The sequence below is a fragment of the Ichthyophthirius multifiliis genome, assembly GCF_000220395.1.
Source record: "Ichthyophthirius multifiliis unplaced genomic scaffold scaff_1120509251235, whole genome shotgun sequence".
NCBI classification, from domain to species: Eukaryota; Ciliophora; class Oligohymenophorea; order Hymenostomatida; genus Ichthyophthirius; species Ichthyophthirius multifiliis.
Genome location: NW_004086072.1, coordinates 50381 through 72590, shown reverse-complemented (window position 1 = coordinate 72590; position 22210 = coordinate 50381). Strand labels below are relative to the sequence as shown.

At 16.6% G+C, this 22210-nt stretch overlaps 3 protein-coding genes and 1 non-coding gene across 4 annotated transcripts, besides 21 other annotated features; 2 read left to right on the top strand and 2 right to left on the bottom strand. All coding sequences in view use genetic code 6, as the record gives it.

Annotated features, from left to right (window-relative positions):
• Window positions 1-825: 825 nt before the first annotated feature.
• Window positions 826-885: a microsatellite.
• Window positions 839-905: a microsatellite.
• Window positions 841-899: a microsatellite.
• Window positions 906-2248: 1343 nt separating the features above from the next.
• On the top strand, window positions 2249-4785 carry IMG5_165410 (protein kinase domain protein). Its single transcript, XM_004030184.1, has 3 exons — window positions 2249-2307; window positions 2407-4241; window positions 4296-4785. Exons 2-3 carry the CDS (start codon window positions 2589-2591, stop codon window positions 4737-4739), a joined length of 2097 nt encoding a protein of 698 aa, XP_004030232.1. The 5' UTR covers window positions 2249-2307; window positions 2407-2588; the 3' UTR covers window positions 4740-4785.
• A 190-nt stretch (window positions 4786-4975) lies between these two features.
• Window positions 4976-5007: a microsatellite.
• A 181-nt stretch (window positions 5008-5188) lies between these two features.
• Window positions 5189-5222: a microsatellite.
• Window positions 5223-5271: 49 nt separating this feature from the next.
• Window positions 5272-6728, bottom strand: IMG5_165400 (hypothetical protein; the record flags this gene model as incomplete). Its single annotated transcript, XM_004030183.1, has 2 exons — window positions 5272-5984; window positions 6035-6728. The coding sequence occupies 2 exons, from the start codon at window positions 6726-6728 to the stop codon at window positions 5272-5274; spliced, it is 1407 nt and encodes a 468-aa protein (XP_004030231.1).
• A 2958-nt stretch (window positions 6729-9686) lies between these two features.
• Window positions 9687-9742: a microsatellite.
• Window positions 9743-11508: 1766 nt separating this feature from the next.
• Window positions 11509-11546: a microsatellite.
• A 1175-nt stretch (window positions 11547-12721) lies between these two features.
• Window positions 12722-12769: a microsatellite.
• Window positions 12770-13983: 1214 nt separating this feature from the next.
• Window positions 13984-14042: a microsatellite.
• Window positions 14043-15041: 999 nt separating this feature from the next.
• Window positions 15042-15068: a microsatellite.
• A 3946-nt stretch (window positions 15069-19014) lies between these two features.
• Window positions 19015-19085: a microsatellite.
• Window positions 19021-19079: a microsatellite.
• Window positions 19025-19086: a microsatellite.
• Window positions 19087-19089: 3 nt separating this feature from the next.
• Window positions 19090-19154: a microsatellite.
• Window positions 19105-19161: a microsatellite.
• Window positions 19162-19187: 26 nt separating this feature from the next.
• Window positions 19188-19275: a microsatellite.
• Window positions 19236-19299: a microsatellite.
• Window positions 19274-19324: a microsatellite.
• Window positions 19325-19404: 80 nt separating this feature from the next.
• Window positions 19405-19450: a microsatellite.
• Window positions 19451-19496: 46 nt separating this feature from the next.
• Window positions 19497-19569: a microsatellite.
• A 1037-nt stretch (window positions 19570-20606) lies between these two features.
• On the top strand, window positions 20607-21446 carry IMG5_165380 (mitochondrial carrier protein, putative; the record flags this gene model as incomplete). Its single annotated transcript, XM_004030182.1, has 5 exons — window positions 20607-20635; window positions 20684-20863; window positions 20941-20968; window positions 21214-21294; window positions 21429-21446. 5 exons carry the CDS (start codon window positions 20607-20609, stop codon window positions 21444-21446), a joined length of 336 nt encoding a protein of 111 aa, XP_004030230.1.
• Window positions 20926-20968: a microsatellite.
• Window positions 21212-21282, bottom strand: IMG5_165390. The gene has a single exon. It is a non-coding gene; the product is annotated as a tRNA-Pro (tRNA).
• Window positions 21447-22210: the final 764 nt, after the last annotated feature.

The following is a 22210-nucleotide window of genomic DNA, read 5'->3' as shown; positions in this document are numbered from 1 at the left end:
TCTATTATTAATGTTACACAAGGTTCACATTTATGCTTAAATAACTATAAATTAGTTGCAGAAATTACAACTATTTATATATAGGAGCCTTTCATTAATCCGTAAGCATTTTTAATTTCTTATTCGCAAATTTCTTCAAGTTTGTTTTAATGCTCCCTTTTTATACGATTTAGTTCTTCTAAATTTTTATTTTCGTTTTATATTTTTGAAACTAATATATCCTCTGCTTCTAAATACACTTTTATGAAATTATCAACTTTAAATTTTCCTTAATAATCTTTGCTTGTTTAATCATATAATTGCTCTATTAAATCTCTGTCAAATTTTTAATTTAACTGTATTTTTTAAAAAATACTTATATTATATATCTTATTGCATACCTTTTAATCTAGTATATTACATAGTTCTTCTTTAGTAATATATTCGTCAAAATTCAAATCATATTCTATAAATTCTTTTCTTAAAATATTTAGTTTTTCTTCAAATTTTATATTCTTTTTTATTTTTATAATTTTTATTTTTTTGTTAAGAAAATTTTAAATTAACTATACATAAAAAATTATACATCTTTATGCCAATTATTCAACATATTATTTTATAATAACTATTATATATATATTTATTTATAGTTACAAAAAAATAAAAATAAAAAATAAATAGTTTTTATTTAAGTAAACATATATATATTTTTTTTAATTAAATTAATTATTAAAACTTAATGCCTAGTTATTTATTTCTAAATATATATTAAATATTTTAATTAAAATCATTATTTTAATTATAAAAAATACATTTTATTTGTTAAGGAGCAGCTACTTTTAAAAAATATTAATAATATATAATAAATTAAATATATAAATCAATAAAATAAATTTAAATAATTAAATAAAATTAAATAATAAATATACTATACTATATAGCATTTATAATATATCATTCACTTTTTTATTTTATTTATATTAATTTAGATACTACTTAATTAATTCCATATATTAAAGAATAAAGTATTTAGATTAAAATTACTCCAATAAATGAGGCTAAATTTAAATAGTGATCAGCAAAGTATATATAATAATTTCCAACATACTTAACCATAGGATCCGTCTTAGAATAACACAAAGTGAAATTAAGGTTAGCCCAACTAATAAGACTTTAAGGTAAAAGAATAAATCTTTAATATAAACTGAAAAAAGCAAATCCAAAATATTATTGTGCAAATATAGCTTTTATATCAAATTCAAAAAATCCATATCTTCCAAAAAGAATTAAAGACAAAGGACCTTAAAAAGCAGCTTAGAAATGTTCTAAAAAAAATAGTTCTTTTTCATAAATAAAATCTAAGCCTTCTAAATCAGGAAGAACAATTGCTATTAAAGCCCCAAATATAAATCTTTAATAAATAATGTAAATAATCGCCTTTAATTTAGATTTTTTAGTTAATAATAAATAGGCAGATAATAGAACTACATAATGACATGGGTTATGCATAAAAATTAAACGACGTGATTATATTTTATATATTGTCTATATAAAATAAGTTATTAAAAATGTTATGCCAGATAACTTTTCTAATAATGATGGATTTAAGTCTTTTACTTGCTTTAGGTCTAACTCTTTACAATTCATAATTAATTTTCTCAATTTCCATACTATTATTGTATTTATTAATACACTTAAAATTGATAAAGTTACTCTAAAAAGTACAGTAGATGAATAATAGCATAATGGACCACCGTCTGAAAATTATTGATAGCTAACATCGTATATTCCTCCAGAATATATATCAATAAAATTTCTTATTATATTCATCTTAAATTTTTTTATTAGATTTTTTTTAATTTAAATTTTAATATTATTTTATTATACCAATAATTGTAATTTTACTTTGTATATTAAAAAAAAGAAAATTATTATAAATTAAAAAATTAAATAATAAATATTTAATAAAAAATAATGAATTATTTACTTTTACTCTTCGAGCATGGATATATTTTTTAAAAATAGAATTTTTTTTTATAAATTTTTTGAAAAACATAAAAACAAATAAGAAAATAGTATTTACATAAAAGATATTGTAATATATAGTAATCTATTTTATATTTAAATAAAAATTATATAAAAAATAAAATAATATTTTTTCATATCGTTTTTGTTATACTTTATATATATAATTTCTTTTAAAAACCTCAATAACAAAAAAAAAAATGCCTTTTTAGTTCTTTTGATTAAGTTTTTTTTAAAAAAGTAAAAAAGCAGTATTAACAAATAATAAATTAATTTCTATAAAATATAATTTAGTAATAAAAAGTAAAATGATTTATACTTTATATTTTTGTTATAAATTATCTATTTTAAATAAAAATTGTATTTTTTATTAGATATTAATATTAAAATTAATTTAAAAAGATAAACGAAAACATTAAAAAAAGGAAAAATAATTTAAAAGCACCCATAATAGTATAAAAATATAAAAAGCATTTTATTTTTTTCATAAAAATAAATTATTAAAACTTTGAAATAAATAAATAATCATATCAATAAAATAAAAACAAAAAATCAATTTAAAAATAAAAATTGAAATAATAAAAATGTAATAAACATCGTATATATCAAGTGATACCAAAAAGATAATTGAAGAAATAGAAATGATGAGACAAATAAAAAAAAATAAAACAGTATAAAATTTAGCAGATATTAATTAAAACTCTTAATAAGTACATTAGAAAAGCAACATAACTGAATAATAAAAAACAACATTTGAAATAGATTAATTGCTATAAAAGAATAATGAATAAAAACAAACAAAAGAATTATAATAACTATAACAATTATAATTAAATTAATATTTTAGTAATAATGAAGCATAAAACTAACATTAATCTGGCTTTAAGTCTCTAAATAATTCAATAAATAATGGAAAAATATAAAAAAATCAGAATGCAAGTAATAATAATGAACTGAATATCCAAAAAAATTAAAAAGATACTGGAGTATTATAAAATAATTCTTTTAGAGCTGTATCAGCTTAAGCATAGGATATATTATAATAAACAAAGCTATATAGTATATAAAAATAATAAAATACACTAGAAGGAACAGAAAACTAAAAATTTAATTAATATTTATTACAACCAATTTAAAAAACTATAGAAAAGATAAAAAGTATTAATGCTATTTCAAGTTTAAACTAAAGTCCTTCAAAACATTATGTTTCTGTTTAAGGCAAAGAAACCTACAATAGTGATCATTTTAACCAAAAAAGTAATTATAGATACTAATCTCCATTCCAAAATGAAAAAGTGGAATAAATTTTAAATTAATTTTAGAAATCAAAAACTTTTCAAAATAATGAAAGTAAAAATTATATATTATTTAAATAATCATTACAATAATTTCCAACTAATGGAAATAACTCTACAAAAACTAATAATATAAATGAAAAAAATGCATATAATCATATAGATAAAAATTTATATAGCACAGATAAAAATGCATATAAATCTGAAAAAAATATATTTAATAGTGATAAATAGTATGATATAAATAATAATAATAATATTACAATAGATAGTAATAATTAATAACTAAATATTATAAATAATAGCAGCTAATTTTATTTATTGACACAAAATCAATCAAATTTAAAAAATAATACTATATTTTCTAATAGCTAATTAATTTTTACAAACAATAAATAAAATCCTGTCTAAAAATTAGAATAATAAGAGGATAGTATTTGCTCTTCCGAAAGTATTGTAGAAGAAAGAGCTTATTAATTAAATAGATAAGCTTCAATTGTAGAAATTAAAATATCTACATATGGATTAAAAAATATTTAAATAATCAAAAGTATTGGGTAAGGTAAACATTCTACAGTATTTATTGCTTAAGATAAATTATCAGGATTCATTTTTGCAATCAAAAGACTCAACAAAAGTGAAATTATTGAATAAGAAATGGAAGAATAATTAAGCCATGAAATTAAAACTTAAATGTCGTGCAATCATCCTAATATAGTAAGATTGTATGGATATTTTGATGATCCATCTTATTTTTACTTACTTATGGAGTATTTATAGGGATAATAACTAAGTTCATTGCTTAGTGATTAAAATAATGGAGTTTTTGATGAAGGCGAGGCTGGATTTTATTTATATTAAGTAGCTTCTGCATTAAATTATTTACATAAAAAAAATATTATCCATAGAGATATTAAAGCAGATAATATAATTGTTTCAAATGTAAATTAAAAAATATATATTTAATAATGAATATTTAATTTAAAATTATATTAGGGAATCGCGAAACTAGCTGATTTTGGATATTCAAGACTTTGTAGCTAATAAAATACAAGAAATACATTTTGTGGAACTTTAGATTATTTAAGTCCAGAAATAGTTAATGGAGAAAATTATAATTATTCAGTTGATGTTTGGGCTTTTGGAGTTCTAGCTTATTAATTGCTGCAAGGAATTGCTCCATTTTATGAAGATAGCCAAGATGAAACTCTTAATAAAATTTAAAGGGGAAAATTTGTGTTTTAAAAACAAATAAGCATAAGTGCTTAAAAATTTATTAAAAATTTGTTAAATACAAACTGTTAAAATAGACTTACGGTTTCAGAAATTATGTAATAATAATGGATTATTAATTAGGTTAGTTAATTTGAAAAAAAAATTTAAAATGATGAAATTAATTAATAAATATTGGTTAATTTTTAAAAAACTTTAGGAAGATGATATCAAAATTATTTAGATACATACAATGTTTTAAAATTAAAAAATATATAATAATTTATATAAAAAAGTTTTGTTTATTATATTACTTGTTTATAAATTTAATTTTTTTTATTTTTTCTGTAATTTTTTTTAAAAAACTCAATAAACTAAAAAGATAGATATTTTAATTTTTATTATTTTTTTTTGATTGAGTTTTTAAAAAAAAATTATAAAAAAATAAGAAACATGAGAACAAGTAATATATATTATTAATATATATTATATAATAGTACATATATATATTAATAAATATATCAATTTATTTTATTTTTCGATATTATATTTCAACATATTAAAAGAAACTAATCTCAATTGATATATCTATAAATTTTTATTTTAAAAAATTTCATATATTTCTAAATGTTTATTTTATAAATATGCTTAGATATTTTCTTTTGTAAAAATTTCATAAAATTATAACAAAAAAATATTAACAAAAAATTAAAATTAAAATAAAAGTAAATCCAAAATATATAATTATTAACTAAAATTCTCATTATTTTTAATTTTATAATAAATCAAAATTTTCATAAGCCCAATCAGCAATTTTCTAACACTCAGCCCACCTTATATTAAGAGATTTACTACACAAAATAACAATAATATAATGTTAATTATTATTTTTAATATAACTAGCCAGGCATGGTCCTGCGCTTTCAGTAATTCCAGTTTTTATACCACCCCACCCCGTAAACTCTAACAATTTATTAGTATTAATCCACTCGATTTAAGCAAATTCATATTTTTAGTTTTATTTATTAAATATTTAAAGTGTTGCTTTATATTATTTTGTATTCACAATTTTTTAAAATTAACTTATTTACAAAGCATTAAACGATAATAGACCAATATCATAAGCTGTAGATGTGTTAAATATATTTTTAAGTCCATGTGGATTAGTAAAATTAGTATTTTTTAAATCCAAATTTATTGCATTTTTATTCATTTCAATAACAAAAACTTAAACTGGGTCAAAAAAATTATTAATTTTTTTCTTAAACTATGCGATTTTGTCTAATAATAATGAATAGTCATATAAAACAATATCATTCAGTATTTCTTCATCTTTAACTTATTTTAAATACATGAAGAGTCCGACTATTTCTGCTAAACAAACTGCAGAATCGTTTCCACTTGGAAGCATTAACCCATATAATAAATCATATATACTAATTATTGTATTTTCTTTTAATTTAGCAGAAGTACCTTTTATATTATGCATGTTTTTTATTATTTTTTATTATTATAAAATATACCTATTATTTATGATGCTTTAAAAGAAACTTTAATAAATATTCTTTGAATGTCTTTTTTGAGTACATTTTAGAAAAAAATTAAAGTAGTATAACAAGTCATAATTTTAGTCAAAGAAGCGATTTCTCTTTTTTTATTCTATTATTTTCCATGTAAAATTTTTCCAGAATTTCCATCTAAAATAACCCAACTTTTTGCTGTTATTGGTGGAGTCTTTAATAAGTTTTTTGTATTTAAAGATGCTTTTATAATATTATTATCTGCTTAAATTAATTGTTTGTTATCTTAAAATATATATTTGTTTAGTTAAAATGATTTATTATTAATGTTTTTATTATTTAAATTATTATTGCTATTATGTCTTTTTAAATAATTTTTTTTTTGTTATTATGATAGGTTCTTTTTTATGAATGAATAATTCGCTTAATTAGCATTTTCCTTCTAACAAATATTTTTTTAACTATTTAAAGATGAATTACATTATGGCTTTATATTATTTTTAGATGTATTTAAAGATCCTTAAGGGGATTTACATAAATTACTTATTGAAGGAAGATTTATTTACTTAATCTAGATTATATTCTTATATAAGAAAAATTATTATTAAGGAATTAAAGGTGGCTTACTTGTTAATGGGCGTATTTTATTATATTTTTCATCCAAATTATTGTATTTTAAATTTATTTAAAAACTCATCTTTATTTTTTTTTATTTTTGTCAAAGTTTTAATTATTTTTTTCGAATATTTAAACTGAATCAATATTTTGAAAAAAAAAAAAACAATAATTGAATTTAAATTATAAAGGATTAAAATTAGAAATTTTGTTTATGTCAATTTAATATTAATCTTTTTATTAATTAAAGTTGAATATTTTAATATATATTTTTTTCTAAAAAAAATTAAATTTACATAATAACAATGAAAATTAATTTAAAAAAAATAAAAACATAGAATATTTTATTTATTTACTTTAAATTTTAATATGTAAATAAATACAATAAAATCTAAAAAATAATATCATTATTTTTACTTAATCTTAATTTCTATTTAATTTGTATCATAACTTTTCTTCAGATTCTGTTTCACATAAGATTTATTCAAAATCTTTGTTATTCGAATATATTTATTTTTTCTTTTTTTAAAAGGCAATAATAATATTATAATTTTTTTTTAAAAAAAAAATTACTATTTAGTTTATATTTTATTCAGTTAAAATTTAGGTATTATTTATATTTTCATAATAGTTCTTAAAATTTTTAAACTGATTTTTTTATTCTTCTCTATTTTATAAAAATTCATCTTTTTTACTATATATTAATTCCACTAAATTTTATTATTATTAATCTTCTTCATCATAATCATCTATTGGAAAAATAAAATTAATTTATTAATATTTTTTTTTTAATAACCATTTAATAGTCCTAAAATTAATTAATCAACATTCATTATATATTAACTTTAATTGACTATTAAATTTTCTAATTTATTATTTTAAGTTTATATTTATTTGCTAAATAACTATTCTTATTTTATCATCATAAACAAAGGCTCTACATAAGAATATTATTTCTAATATTGTTTATCTAATTCATTTAACTTATTTTTCAAATTTTGAATATCATTAACTGTTTTTTATTTATAACTATTTTATTGTAAAAATTTCTATTCTTCTATTAATTATTAACTTTTTTTTAAAAAAAATGATGATAATTTAAAAAATATATTTTTTTTTAACTTTAATTTTTCTTCTTCTTTTACAAGCTTTTAATAATATTCAATTTAATTTAAATCAGTTTATTATTCTTCTTTATTTTTAGAATGTTTTGCTTTTTCATAAACATTTTATTAAATTTAATAATCTTCAGCATTATATTCTTCACAAATAATTACAACGTCAAGTGGTTAAAGGATATTTTTGTTTACTCCACCTATAAATTTAAAAAAATAATTTTTAAACAAATATTATATACCTAATAAAACTAAAAAATTATCATTAATTGCAGTCGTAGAATGTCCATGTCTTTAAAATTCTTTATCTATACTAATGCAAGGTTAACTCCAATAAAAATTTTCTTTATAAGTTATTGATAATTATGCTTAATATTATAAGCAAATTGAAAAAAATTTAAATATAATTATAAAATACATAAGAATAAAAAAAAATTATAAAAATATATATTGATTAATATTTTTTACAAATATTTAGTTAATGAACTTCGTTTGAAGAATTTAATGTGTCATTTTCTTGACCTCCTATAATCTATAATTTTATTATATTAAGTAAAAAATATTATAAAAATGTAACTTTTATTAACTAATTTATGTTTTTACGATTAATCTATTTTCGTCTATTAAGTTTGCTGTAAAAAATGATCTTGGAGTTGGACTTTAACCTAGTACTTTAATTTTTTTCCAATAAAGTAAATCTAAAAAAAAGTTTTTTAAAATAAATATTTATTTTTTTTGTTTTTATAAAAAAAAAAATTAATTATACTTAAATCTAATTAATAAATGCTAAAATCTTCTTACCAATTATCTTTTGTTCTCCCTCCAAATATATAGAAAAATTAATCACAAACAAATGATTAGTGACCTCTTCTTGGATAAGGTATATCACCTTTAGTTTATAAGCACTTACAATTTGCCTAATTTATATTTTAATAAATTTTTTTTTATTTGACATTATATTTTATATTTATTTTAATAAAATAAATTATAAAATATATTTATTATACTCCTGTAATATTTGGTAAACTTGATGACATTGTAATACTTTAATAATTAAATAACCAAACATCATTAAAAAGCTTATTTTCAGGCAAAGATAATCCTCCAAATATGATTACGTCTTTTTATCCATTTTCTTATTTTATTAAATTATTATAGCTATAATAAATAACTTTATATATAAAATTTACAAATTTCACATAAAGAGTGTTAATGTCTTTATTAAGGAACATTCATTATAAATAACTTTTTCCAAGACCAATTACTAATATTTAAAACATAAAAATCATCAAGTGATTTATTTTTATCTCCCAATCCACCATAAACGACAAAAATATTCATATCCTCTTAAATAAATAAAAAATTTATAATTGAAAAAAAATATTTTTAAAAAACCATCATAAAATGCTGTATGGTAAGATCTTTAAGTAGGAATAGATCCAAGAGAACCATAAGTTTATTATATACTCCACTTTAATGTTTCTAATTTTATTTTGTAAAAATATATTAAAAAATAATTATTAAAACTTAAATCAAGCAAATGCAAGTCATTTAACTTTTATCCAGATTAACCCCCTAATAATAATATTTTATTTATTGAAATAATAAATGTGGCTGTATGTCCTTCTGTTTATAGTGGGGTTTACGTACCTTTTTATTTTTAGATATATTTATTATAATAATTTACCTTATGTGCAAGGAATTGTCTATATTTTTATTGACATAATATTAATTGTGTGATAAATATTTTTAATTGTTTAATTTTTAAATTATATTTATTTTTTACAAAATAATATTTTTTTAAAAAAAAAAATATCATAAATATTAAAATTTAATAAGGCATATGATATATTTTTTAGATTTTAAGAAAAGAAAAGGAGTAAATTAACCAAAGAAGCAATAATAAAAATAAATTAAGATTTTAATTATATTTAGAGAAAAATATAATCTTATATTTAGAGAAAAATATAATCTTATATTTTTAAAATAATTTATTATAAATAATTAATATTTTAATAATATTAATTACATGCTAATTTTTACTTTATATTTTAAATATATTTTAATTGTAAAAGCAACTAATAATTTTGTTTTCTATTTATAACGAAAAGTTTTTTTTATTAATAAAATAAATAAAAAGTAGTTTAGACATTAAAAATAAAATACTAAAAAAAAGAGATATTTAGTATTAAACACTTAAACAAATAATACAATTTATATATAGATCTTAATAAAAAATATTCAAAGTTAAATTATGAATTTACAGAAAAAAATAAATATTTCTCCTCAATTTAATAACCCAATTTTAGAATATAATTTTTAAACTTTGTCAAATAAAAAAATTAGATAAAATCTAAAAATAAATAGTAGCTCTGTTAATTCTAAACAGGCTAAAAATATTCTTTTACAAAAAAGACCTTCTTCATAAAAATGCTTAATTTATTAAAACAGTTAGAATTAATTAATTTTAATGCCACAATCTAATAAATACTAAAATAACATAAAATATTTTTAAAGCAAACTTAGCGCCTGCTAAAACTTACCGACCCCAAATAAAAATAAAATGTAAAATATTAATATTCCTTATTATGTATTATTTTTTTTAATAGAAATATAAGATATAGAATTAAATTTATTGAAAATAATCACATAAAATTAAAAACAAAAAATATAGAAACAAAAGAATCAGTAGATTCTCCAAAAAAAAACAAAAAACATAGAAAAATTTCATTAAAATTAGAAAACGTAAATTCATAATACAATACGATATAAATATTTCTCGAAAAAAAAAAAAAAAAAAGAATTTTGAAGACATATAATAAAATAATAAATAAATAACAGATATAATAATTAAAAAATAACTTAAAAAGTAAAAATAACAATTTTTTATTCTATTTTCTAAATATAAAAAAAAAGTAATAAATTTAGAAGTTAAAGCAATTAAATCCATACTTAAACTATAGATAACTCATAATTTTAACAAAGTGGTAGATTTTATTTTAGAAACTAAAGCAATATTCGTAAAAAAAATCAAATAAACATAAATTAATATAAACACCTTCTACGTATAAAAACTGAAAATGATTTTAAAATGGATTATAATATTTAAAACTCTAAAAATATAAATAACGTATAACAAAAAAGTAAAATAGCATTATAAAGCTCATTTAGTGTATATAAAAAGTTATACAAAAACTAAAAAATATCAGTTACAAAAACTGAAGATGATGATTCTCCATATAACCCTAAATACAAAGTAAATAATAAAAAACATAAACAAACATATGAATAAAGTAAAATTGAAGATAAAAATGTAGAAAAAATATATTTTTTAAATAGTAAAAATGTTCATATTAATTCAGTTAAAAGTGCTAATAATAATAAAAATGATATTTCCTAAAAACAATAAATTTTTAGAGAATCAAATAGTGTAAGTAATAATAAAGCAAATAAAGGAAGTTTTAATTTAATAAAATGGGGAAAATAAAGTTTTTTGAATTAAATTAGAGCGATTAATTCTTAATAAAAAGAAAATAGTCGTAAAAGTTCTTCTGAATTAGAAAAAATAAAATATAAATAAAGTGAATAAATTGATGAAAATAATTAGGTTTAAATGATTTAAAAAGCAGATATAAAAAATAGTATTTATTTAATTAAATTACAATAAGAAAAAGAATTATTTCAAAAAAAAATTTAGCAAGTGAAATTAAAATTTCTAAAGAAAAAATAATAATTATAAAATTATTTTTTAAAATAAAAAAACACTATTTAAAATGAAAAAACACAAATAATTGAACCAAATTAAATAATATAAATATAAAGCAAAAATAAGAAAATAAACTAAATCGAAAAAAATAGTTTAGACCTTTCTTTTACAAACAACAATATTGAAAATAAAGATCATTCAAAAATTTTCAAATAAGAACAGATAAGTTAAATTATACATGGAAGTTAATGTTCTTTTTTAAGTAGTGGAATAGATTTAGTTTAAGAAATTAATAATTAAAAATAATCTATATAAAAATAGCAATAAATATTATAATAAAATTTTTTAAATTAACAATAAATTTAAAATGTTATTTAAGAAGAAAATGAATTTTAATGCTCTTTAAATCAAAATATTTAATAAAACAATTTATTTCTATCAAAATAAAAAAATAGCATGCCCCCTTTACCAAATAAAATAAAAATTAAGAATAAAGAAAATTTAAGAGTTAAAACCGATTCAGGAATCGATTTGGAAAAAGATTTCCATAAATAATATTAGAAATAAATTAATAATATAAATAATGAATTTCATGAAAATTAAATTAATTAAAGTAAATAAAATATAGAAAATGCATTAGAAGATAATGAAAACTAAAAAGAAATCTAAATTAAAAAAAGAAACATTATTTTCCTTATGATTTTTTTAATAATTTATAAGTAAAAAAAACATTAATACTTTCAATTAGAATAATAAAAAATTTTAAAAACCTTACAATAGCAAAAATGTTCGAAATAATTTTATTAATAATGATAATATTCTTATTTAATTAAATATTAATAAAATATTTTCTTAAAATAAATGATTATATTGCTAATAAATAAAATATTAATAAAAATAAATTTGTAAATATTTTTATGTTATTATTTTTCTTTTTAATAATTAATGTTTTTTAATAAAAATTATTTTAATGCATAAATGCACATTTTTATTAAATTTATTTTTTTTAATTTTGCATTTTATATATAAATAAATATATATAGACAAAATAAATGGAAATAATCAAAGATCTAGTAATTGTTGGTGGAGGTCCGACTACTATAAAATTTTTTATTAATTTAATAAGAGAAGGACAGTAATCTATATAATATTTTTTTTTTTAAAATAAATCGAAGCTTTTTAGAGTTATTTAAAGGAAATGGAATATTAATACTTGAAAAAGGTAAATATTTTGGTTGTGGAAAACTTGAAAATTAATGTAAAAATTATCTAATTATAATTTAAAACATTTTCAATTATAATATAATATATAATAAAATATTATAATATTAGTAATTGACGGTTACGATACTGCTATTAATCTATTAAAGTTACTTTTAAAAGAACCTTTTTGTGATTATGAAGTATTTTTTAAACGGAAATAATTTAAATTTTAAATTATAATTTTTATTTAATTAAAAAAGAACTTATTTGAAAACTATATAGTTTTAGATGCTGAAGGTAATGAAACATTAAGTAGTGATTTAATTGTAAATATAAAATGAATTATAATATAAAATTAATTCAAAAAAAATAAAAAAAATTTAGAATTATTATTTATATCATTCTAATAAAAAAAAAGGAAATAATGATAAGAAAGAAATTCTCCCATATTTCAAGGATATATTAAAAACAAAAGTATTAAAAGAATTATTAACATATGGTAAAGGTTATCCTCCTTTGTCTACTATAGGTTACTTTTTTCGCGTAGTAGGGAGTATATTATTACGTCAAATAATGACATTAAAAGGTGAAATTGTATTTGAAAGCCTATATGAAGTATAGGCTATTAACATACAAGCAGATTAATCAATTAATTTAAATATAAAAATAAATAATTAAAAAATTCCAAAAGAATCATATGTAATATAAGATCCTAACGAAATAAGATCGCCTTAAATATTATAAAACTACACAAATATAAAATGCAAAATATTACTTTTAAATACTGGAAAAATTCAAAAAGAAAGTCTAATTTAAAACAATGAATAAATAAAAACATATAATTAAACAAAAATCAATACAGATAAAGTACTTACAGATGAAGGATTTTGTAATTTTTTAATGAAAATTTAAAAAATCCCCAAAATAATAATATAAGGAAAAAACATACAAAAAATGCTTTCTTGTGCAAATCTGCTTATAAATGGGCCAATAATATGTAGAAAAAATACTAATGATACTCATGTTTTTGCTAATTTGAAAAATGGAAAATGTTATAGATGTTAGAAATTTTTAAATGATAATTTATAATAAGAATAAACTTTTTTTGATTAAATTTCTAAATATTCTTAATATTTTGGAGTATTAAGTGCTCCTAAATAAACTTAAAACAGCCCTTTTTTTTTTAATAAATAATTCAGAATAGAACCTTAAACCTAAAAAAATAATATTACCCCTAATAGTCCTTTATAATAATCCACATTTGGTAAAGCTGCTTTAAGAATAATGACTAATAATAGTATATTTAGCTCTGTTTCAACAATTAGAAAGGATTAAACAATTAGAAATGATTCAACAATTAGAGATGATTCAAATCAATCGAAATTTAGTTAAATTATAGAAATTGATAAAGATAATAATTAATGTCTTTGTTTTGGAAATTTAAATCCAATAGTATTCAAATGGAAATAAAATAATGTTTCTCTTCCTAGTTTTTAGGAAAAAGGAATAACTATCATTTATGAAGAAAATATTTGTGATTTAAAAGGAAAAGCTTAAATTATTTATTAAAAAGTAAAAAATTTCTCTTATTTATTTTTTTAATTTTTAAACATAATAGATTATCAAATAACAAGAAAAAAGAATTTATCTAGCGTAGAATTTAAAAGAAGAAGATATTTAATAAGCAATATAAGATAGTTAGGCAGTTATATTAGATATTGAAGAATCTCTTAACTTACCTAATATAAAAGATTTTACAGGAAAAATTATTAATCATATAGAAAATGTTATATAATAATATTTTATTTATTTATATATTTATTAATTTATTTAAAAAGGGATATAATAATATATATTATATTTATTCAGATAATGTTTAAAATTAAACGAAGAATATATTAAAGTAAATTTTAAAAAAGATATATTAATTAAGAAACTAATCTGAAATCATAATAAAATAGATATAAATATAATAAGAACCTTATTATGAAAAAGCTAGGTATTTTATAAAAAGTAAATAAATTGATTTTTTTTATAAAAAAAATAAGTATAATGGACATTTTTGAAAAATAAATTGTAAAGCAAAATATTCAAAAAAAAAAAGAAAAATATGGAATTAGCTTTAAAGAAGTTGACAAATTCATTTAAAGAAGATATACATAACAAAAAAAATGATGTATATAATATATAAATATATATTTATATATATACATATATTTATTAATTAAAACAATATAAATATTATATATATTTTAATTTAAATAATAGTGATTATAAATTTTATTTTTAATTTTATATAAAAATATAAATAAAATGCTTAATTAATTATTTATAAATATTATAATATTTAATTTTTTATTATTATGTTTAGTATAATATATCATATAATATATCATATTTATTTTATAATAATTTAATAATAGGATTAAATATAACCAATTTAAAGTATAGTATTTTTTATTTATTTAATTAATAAAAATAAACTATAAATCAAAGTTTTTAATAATAATTATGTTTTTAATTGACAATGTTTTAAAAAACGTATATGTTTTATTTTGTTTTTTAGTATTTATAATATGATCATTATATCAAGCAAATAATATAATAAAATATTAATTAGTTAATAATAATTAAATGATAAAAAAAATGTAAAATAATAATACTGAAGAAAGAATTCTATTATTAAATTAATGTCAAGAAAGTAAAGAAAAGCCGATAGCAAAAAAGTTGAATGAATTTAATAAAATAATAAAAATAATTTTAGCATCTATAATATTTTTTTTGATTTTATAAATATCATGGTTTCAGCTAATGACAAAAAAAAGACATAATTAAAAGACATCACTTATATAAAAAAACTATAATTAAAAACATAAATAAATTTAAATAAAAAAACCTATAATAGATGAAAGAGAATACAGTATATATACTTTAAAAAATAAATTAAAAGTTCTTTTGATATCTGATAAAAATACTCCTTAAAGTTTTATATCTTTAGATGTTAAAATCGGTTATTGGTATGAAGAGTAAATAGCTGGAATATCTCATTTTTTAGAACATATGAAATTTTAGGCTTATTCTAAAGGATATCATGAACCTGGATAATTATAGACTTATTTGGCCCAGAATTAAGGATTTACTAATGCTTATACATCTAGTTAAAATACAAATTATTACTTCGAAGTCATTAATAATAGACTATAAGAATCTATTGTTTAATTTAGTCACCTTTTTATTAACTATGAATATAAATAAGAAAATGTAGAAAAAGAAATATTTGCTGTTAATAATGAATTCATAATGAGTTTAAATAATGGTTAATATATGTAGCATTACTTAACTCAACATTTGTCTGAAAAAGGACATCCTTTTAAAAAATTTTCATGTGGAAATTTATAAACATTAGGAAATGTAATTTTAAAATGTTTTTTTAAAAATTCATATATTTAATTATTTATTTTAAGAAAAATATAGATATTTTTAACGCTTTAAGAAACTACGATTTAGAATAATATTCTTCTAATATAATGGCTTTAGTAATTTATAGTAATAAAGAAATTAAAGAATTAAAAGAAATTGTTGAGAAAGCAAAATTTTAAGATATTCGCAATAATGATTTTAATTTAGAAGATTTTTAAAAAAATGGTTTGCCATTAAAATAAGTTAAAAATAAAACATATTTATTTAATATAGATTATAATAAAAAAATAGGATACTCTTGGAAAAATATATAAATTAAAAGTGGCAGAAAATTAAAAAAAGTTAAAATTCGTAATATTTATAGAAGCAAAGAATGTTCAAAACATAAGGTATGACTTAGTTGATTATATATCTTTAGTACTTTTAAATTAAGCTTATAATGGATTTTAGGAATATCTGAAAAGAAAAGGGCTTATAATAAATATGGAATTTGAATTTAACAATGATTTGAAATATTTTTAAATATATAGTGTTGTTTTTAATTTAACTACTGAAGGATATATTAATTTTGAGAAAATATTTTAACTTTATTTTAATTACTTGAAAAAATTAGAGTTTAATAAAGAAAATTATATAAAATAAAAGAAATTAAATAATTTGAAATTTGATTATACTAATTTTAATTTTAATTAAGGGTTTGTTTAAGGATTAGCTCAAAACTTTAATTTTTTAAAAGATTCTTCAAAATTATTCACTTTCGGAAGTTATTATTAGGATTTTGATGATTAAGAAAGTCTTTATATTTTATAAAAGCTAAGGAATCCTAAGGAATATATATTCCTTTTACAATCTGATAACTTTGATCCTTAAATTAAATTAAATTCTTTTAATATTAAAAATTTGGATAATAATTATGACAATGAAGTAAAAATGTATAACTTAAAATTTTAAGAAATCCATTCGTTTTAAGATTCTAAAAAATTTGAGAATTTATTCAAATCTGATTATGAAGAAAGCTAACTATAAATACAATTGAATTTATGTTTAATTCCTGAATAATTAGATATTATTAATGTCTGCAAAAATCACAATTAACTTTAACAATAAAAAGTTTAAGTCAACTATTCTATAGATCCTTATTATTTGGATACCAATCAAATTCTTAATTAAATAAAATTTGATTAAGAGAAATTTAATTAATAATGTTAGAAATTTTAAAATAAAGAAAACATTACTCCTCTATTGTAATAAAGCTAATAATATTTAAAGATCTTTTATTAAATAGATTCAAGACAGAACACTCCAATTACACATATTTATTTATCAATTTCAAATAAAAAAGCTATTTTTGACAAAGAAATTTAGGCTTTTATATCAATATATAATTATATTGTATTGAGAAATCTAAATACATAACTATAAAATGCGATTTAATCAGGATATTAATTTGAAATTAATATGCATGAAAAAGGTATAAATATTATTAAAATATTTTTTCTTTAAAAAAAAAATTAAAGGCGTATCAATTTAACTAAAGGGTTGGAGTTAAAACTTTACTCAAGTATTTGAAAAATTACTTAAAATATTAAAAGATGCGAATATAGAATAAAATTAATTTGAAATTTTATAAATAAAATACGATTGATTTAATTATGAATAAAATTTTAACATGTAAAGAATTTAAGAAATTATAAATTTCGAAATTCCTAAAATGATTGATTATTAATATCTAACAAGAGAATAGAGAGTTGAATATATTAAAGGTTTTAAATTTGAACAAATAGAAACATTGACAAATAAATTCTATGAAAATGCTTAATTTAATTTAGTTTTGACAGGAAATTCAACTCCAGAATATAGTTAAGAGCTAAAAGATAAATATAGGAAGTCTTTAAACAAGAGAAAATGTAAGAAATAGATTAAGAAAACCAAAATATTAATAAATTGCTAATTTTAAAATTAATAATTTGTGAAAATGTAAAATAAATTATTTTTATTTTACTATAAAATAAATATAAAGATTTTTGAATCCTAATCCAAATGATTAGAATCATGTAATAATAAATATTTATTAAATTGGTAAAAGAACTCTTTATAATACAATTTATTAATCAATTTTGAATAATATAATGAAATCTTTCTTTTTTAAGTATTTAAGATCTGATTTAATGTTAGGTTATATAGCAAGTTCCAAAAGAATTACTTAATAATGTGTTGATTATTAATAAATAATTCTTTAAGGGGATTAAAAAATTCCATTCGAAGTAGATTAAATTATAGAATAAGGAATTATTTTATTAGGCAAATAAATATAGGAAATGAAAGAACAAGAATTTTTATAATAATTAATTGCTTTAAAAGAAAATAAAATAAAAATGAATGATGAAGATTATTAATCAATAGTCAAAAATGAATTTTTGACAGAGAAATATATTTTTGATATTAATTAATATATAATATATAGAATAGAATAAAATAAAGTTACATTAAAAGGATTATAATAATTTTATATTGAAAAATTTATTGAAAATAATAGCAAAATAAGCTTTTAAATGTATTCATAGAACAATAAATAAAAAATAAAAAATATTTAATAAAAAATAAAAGAAATAGAAAGTATAAGTGATATAAAAAATTATTCAAAAAATGAAAATATTTATTGTGAATTTCTAATTTGAAATATTTGTTTTATTTTTTTAAATTATATTAAAAAAATATAAGTTTAATATTATTTAAATTATATTATCATTATAATATAAGTTTTAAAAAATAAAATAAAATAAATTTTGTAAAAGAATTAAGTATTATTATAATTAATAATTTAAATATTAAAAATAATGTTATTTATATATAAACTAAAAAATTTTAAAAAAAAATTATTAAAATTAAATAATATAAATAATAATTAATATATTTTGTATATAATAATGATTATTATAATTATTATTATAATTATTATTAATATTATTATTTTTATATTTATTATTATATTTATAATAAAATAAATAAATAACTAATATATAAAAATATATATTTTTTTAATATATAAATAAATAAATTTTTATTTAATAATTATATTTTATTTTTCATAATTTGAATTTTTATATTATTTTGTTATATATATATTTTTTATTTATAAATAATCTTTTTTAAATATTTATATTATATTTTTATAATAATTTTTTATTATTTTTTTTGAATATTTTTTTTTTTTATCAAATTATTTTTTTTTATATAATTTAAAAGTTTGTATTTTCTTTTAATTTTATTTTTTTGTAATATAAAAAAATATAATTTTTTATTGTATTAAAAGATATAAATATTATTTTTATTATAAATTTTTTTTTCATTTAAAAATTAAAAAAAAAATTATTATAATTTAAATATTAATAATAATTTAATACAATTATATTTTTTTTAGATTATTTTTATATTATTTTTATTATTTTTGTATTTATTTATTCTTTTATTTTTTATTAATCTTAAATTTTCTAAATTTATCATAAATCTATATTTAATTAGTCTATTTATATTTATTATGAGTATATTTTCTTTCAAATTTTTTTAATAAACTTAATAAAATAAGATATAATAAAATAATTTCAAATTAAAAAATATGTACTATAAATAAATTTGGTAAAATTTAATTAAATAATGTTATATTTTATTTAAAAATAAAATAATTAAAAAAGATATTTTTAATTAAAATAATCTAAGTGTATTGTATATACTTAATTAAATTTATTTAATAATAAAAATGTCGTAAATGCATACATAAAAATAATAGTTATAAAACCAGCACTCAGCATTTGTAGATTTTTAAAGATATTTATTAAATGCTGGAATAATAACATCAGTAAATAAAACAATATATGCGCCGTTAGAAAGATATAAAATAATCCGACAAGCTCAAAATTAAATTATTTTCTAATAATAAAAGAGATTCTCGAACATATTCTAATATTATATGCGTATAAATATTGATAATAAAATAAAATAAAATAAATAAATAAAAATAGGAATAACAGCGGACTAAGGATATAAATCATTATGGAAAGGAAATATTACAAATATATTAATTATAATCCCTAGAAGCATAGCATAATTTGGATTTTTAGAAAATATAAATAACTTTTTATTTGATAAAGGAGAAACAAATATTTCTGATTTCGAATTTTTTTCTAAAAAATTATTATCTTCTGTTTATTGCGGATTTTTAACACTTTTATTGACTTATCCACTTGATTTTATTAGAACAAGATAATCTTTAGAATTTTAAAGTGACAAATAATTATAAAATTATAAAGGTGTTTTCTAAACCTTTAATAAAATTAGAAGAAAATAAGGCGTTGTAGGATTATATAATGGATTTTTGATTGCAAATGTAAGTAATTTACCATATTTTTTAACTGTTTTTGGAACATTTTAAATTATTTAAAGTAATTTGAAATATGAAAATTATCAAAATTTATTTGCTTATCTTGCGCCTCTTTCTATTGCAGGCTTATTCGCAAATATGTTTGTTTATCCTCTTGATACTGTTAAGTAAAAATTTAATTTAAAATTTTATCTATTATTTTTATTTTATTTTAGAAGAAGAATGTAAATGGATGGATATATATAGAATTATACATTTAAAAATACTAAAGCTTGTATATAATATATGTATCAAAATGAAGGAGTTAGTTCTTTTTATGGCGGATTTACAGTTTCATGTGTTAAGTTTGTTTTAAGTTCAATAACTTAAACTATTTTAGCAGACTAATGGGCTAAGTATATTAGAAAACAACCTAATAATTATTTTTGAAATCGATAAATAAATAAAAATTGTATTTTTATTATATTTAAAGTTAATTATATATTTTTAAAATAATTATTGTAAAAATATAAATTTTTATAAATTAAATCTCTTAAAATAAAAAAATATATTAATAATTTATAGATTTTTTTTATAAATATTTTTAAAAAATATATGGAAATTAAATTCAAATGGACACATAATATTATTATATATATAAAATTCTTATTTTTACTATATAATTAAATTAATACTTTCTTTTTTTATTATCTTATTTAAAATTTAATAATTATTTAATTATTTAGTCATATAATTAAAAAAAAAGGGCTTGCCGGGAATCGAACCCGGATCACTAGTACCCGAAACTAGTATTCTACCACTAAACCACAAGCCCTTTGTTAAATTTGTATTACTATATATTTTAATTATTAATTAAATTAATTATTTTTTCATTATTTGAAGATTTGATAAAAAATTAGATAAGTTATGAATATGAATAAAAATGATAAATTTTAATTATTAAATTATTTTTATTATAAGGACATATGTAATAGCTGATCATATAATTAACATTTTAATAAAAAATAATAAAACTTATTTAATTATATGAATATTACTAAAAATATAATATTTTTCTTTAAATCCTTTTATTTTATTTAATAAAAATATAATAATATTAAGAATTAAATTTGTTGAATTAAATATAAAAAGGAATATTTATTTTTAAAAATATAAAAAAATCAATTAATAATATTTAAAATAATGAAATATATATAACTAAATAATTGGAATAAAAGAAATGTATTTTAAATAAATTTTTTATTTTCTAAAATAGAAATAAATCATTATTTTTCACATAAAACATTTTTAAAAGCTAAATCTAAATCGCCTTTAATAATGGTAAGATCTTTTGAAGTAAGACCATTTAAATACTTATCACCTTTATCAATAAAACCACATAAAAATAGAATTTATTCACTTTACTTATAACACAAGATACTATCTTTTATTTTTTAGTTATCTTTTTTAAAGCTTTTGAACTTTTCTTCATTTGGATTTTTGATAATATTATCAAGTAATTTATCAAGCATATCAATAAAATTTTAACTTTTTTGATTATTTTTTTTATTGTTTTTTACAATTTCTTTAAGAAATAATTAAATCTATTCACATCTATTTTATTTTTCATTTTCTTTATTGTTATTGTTATTTTCTTTATTTCTTTTACTGTTTCCTCCTGCAATTAGTTAATTATTAACTTCAAAATTATTAATAGATTAGAAAATACTTTTAGGTATTCTAGCATTAAAATATTCTTAAAT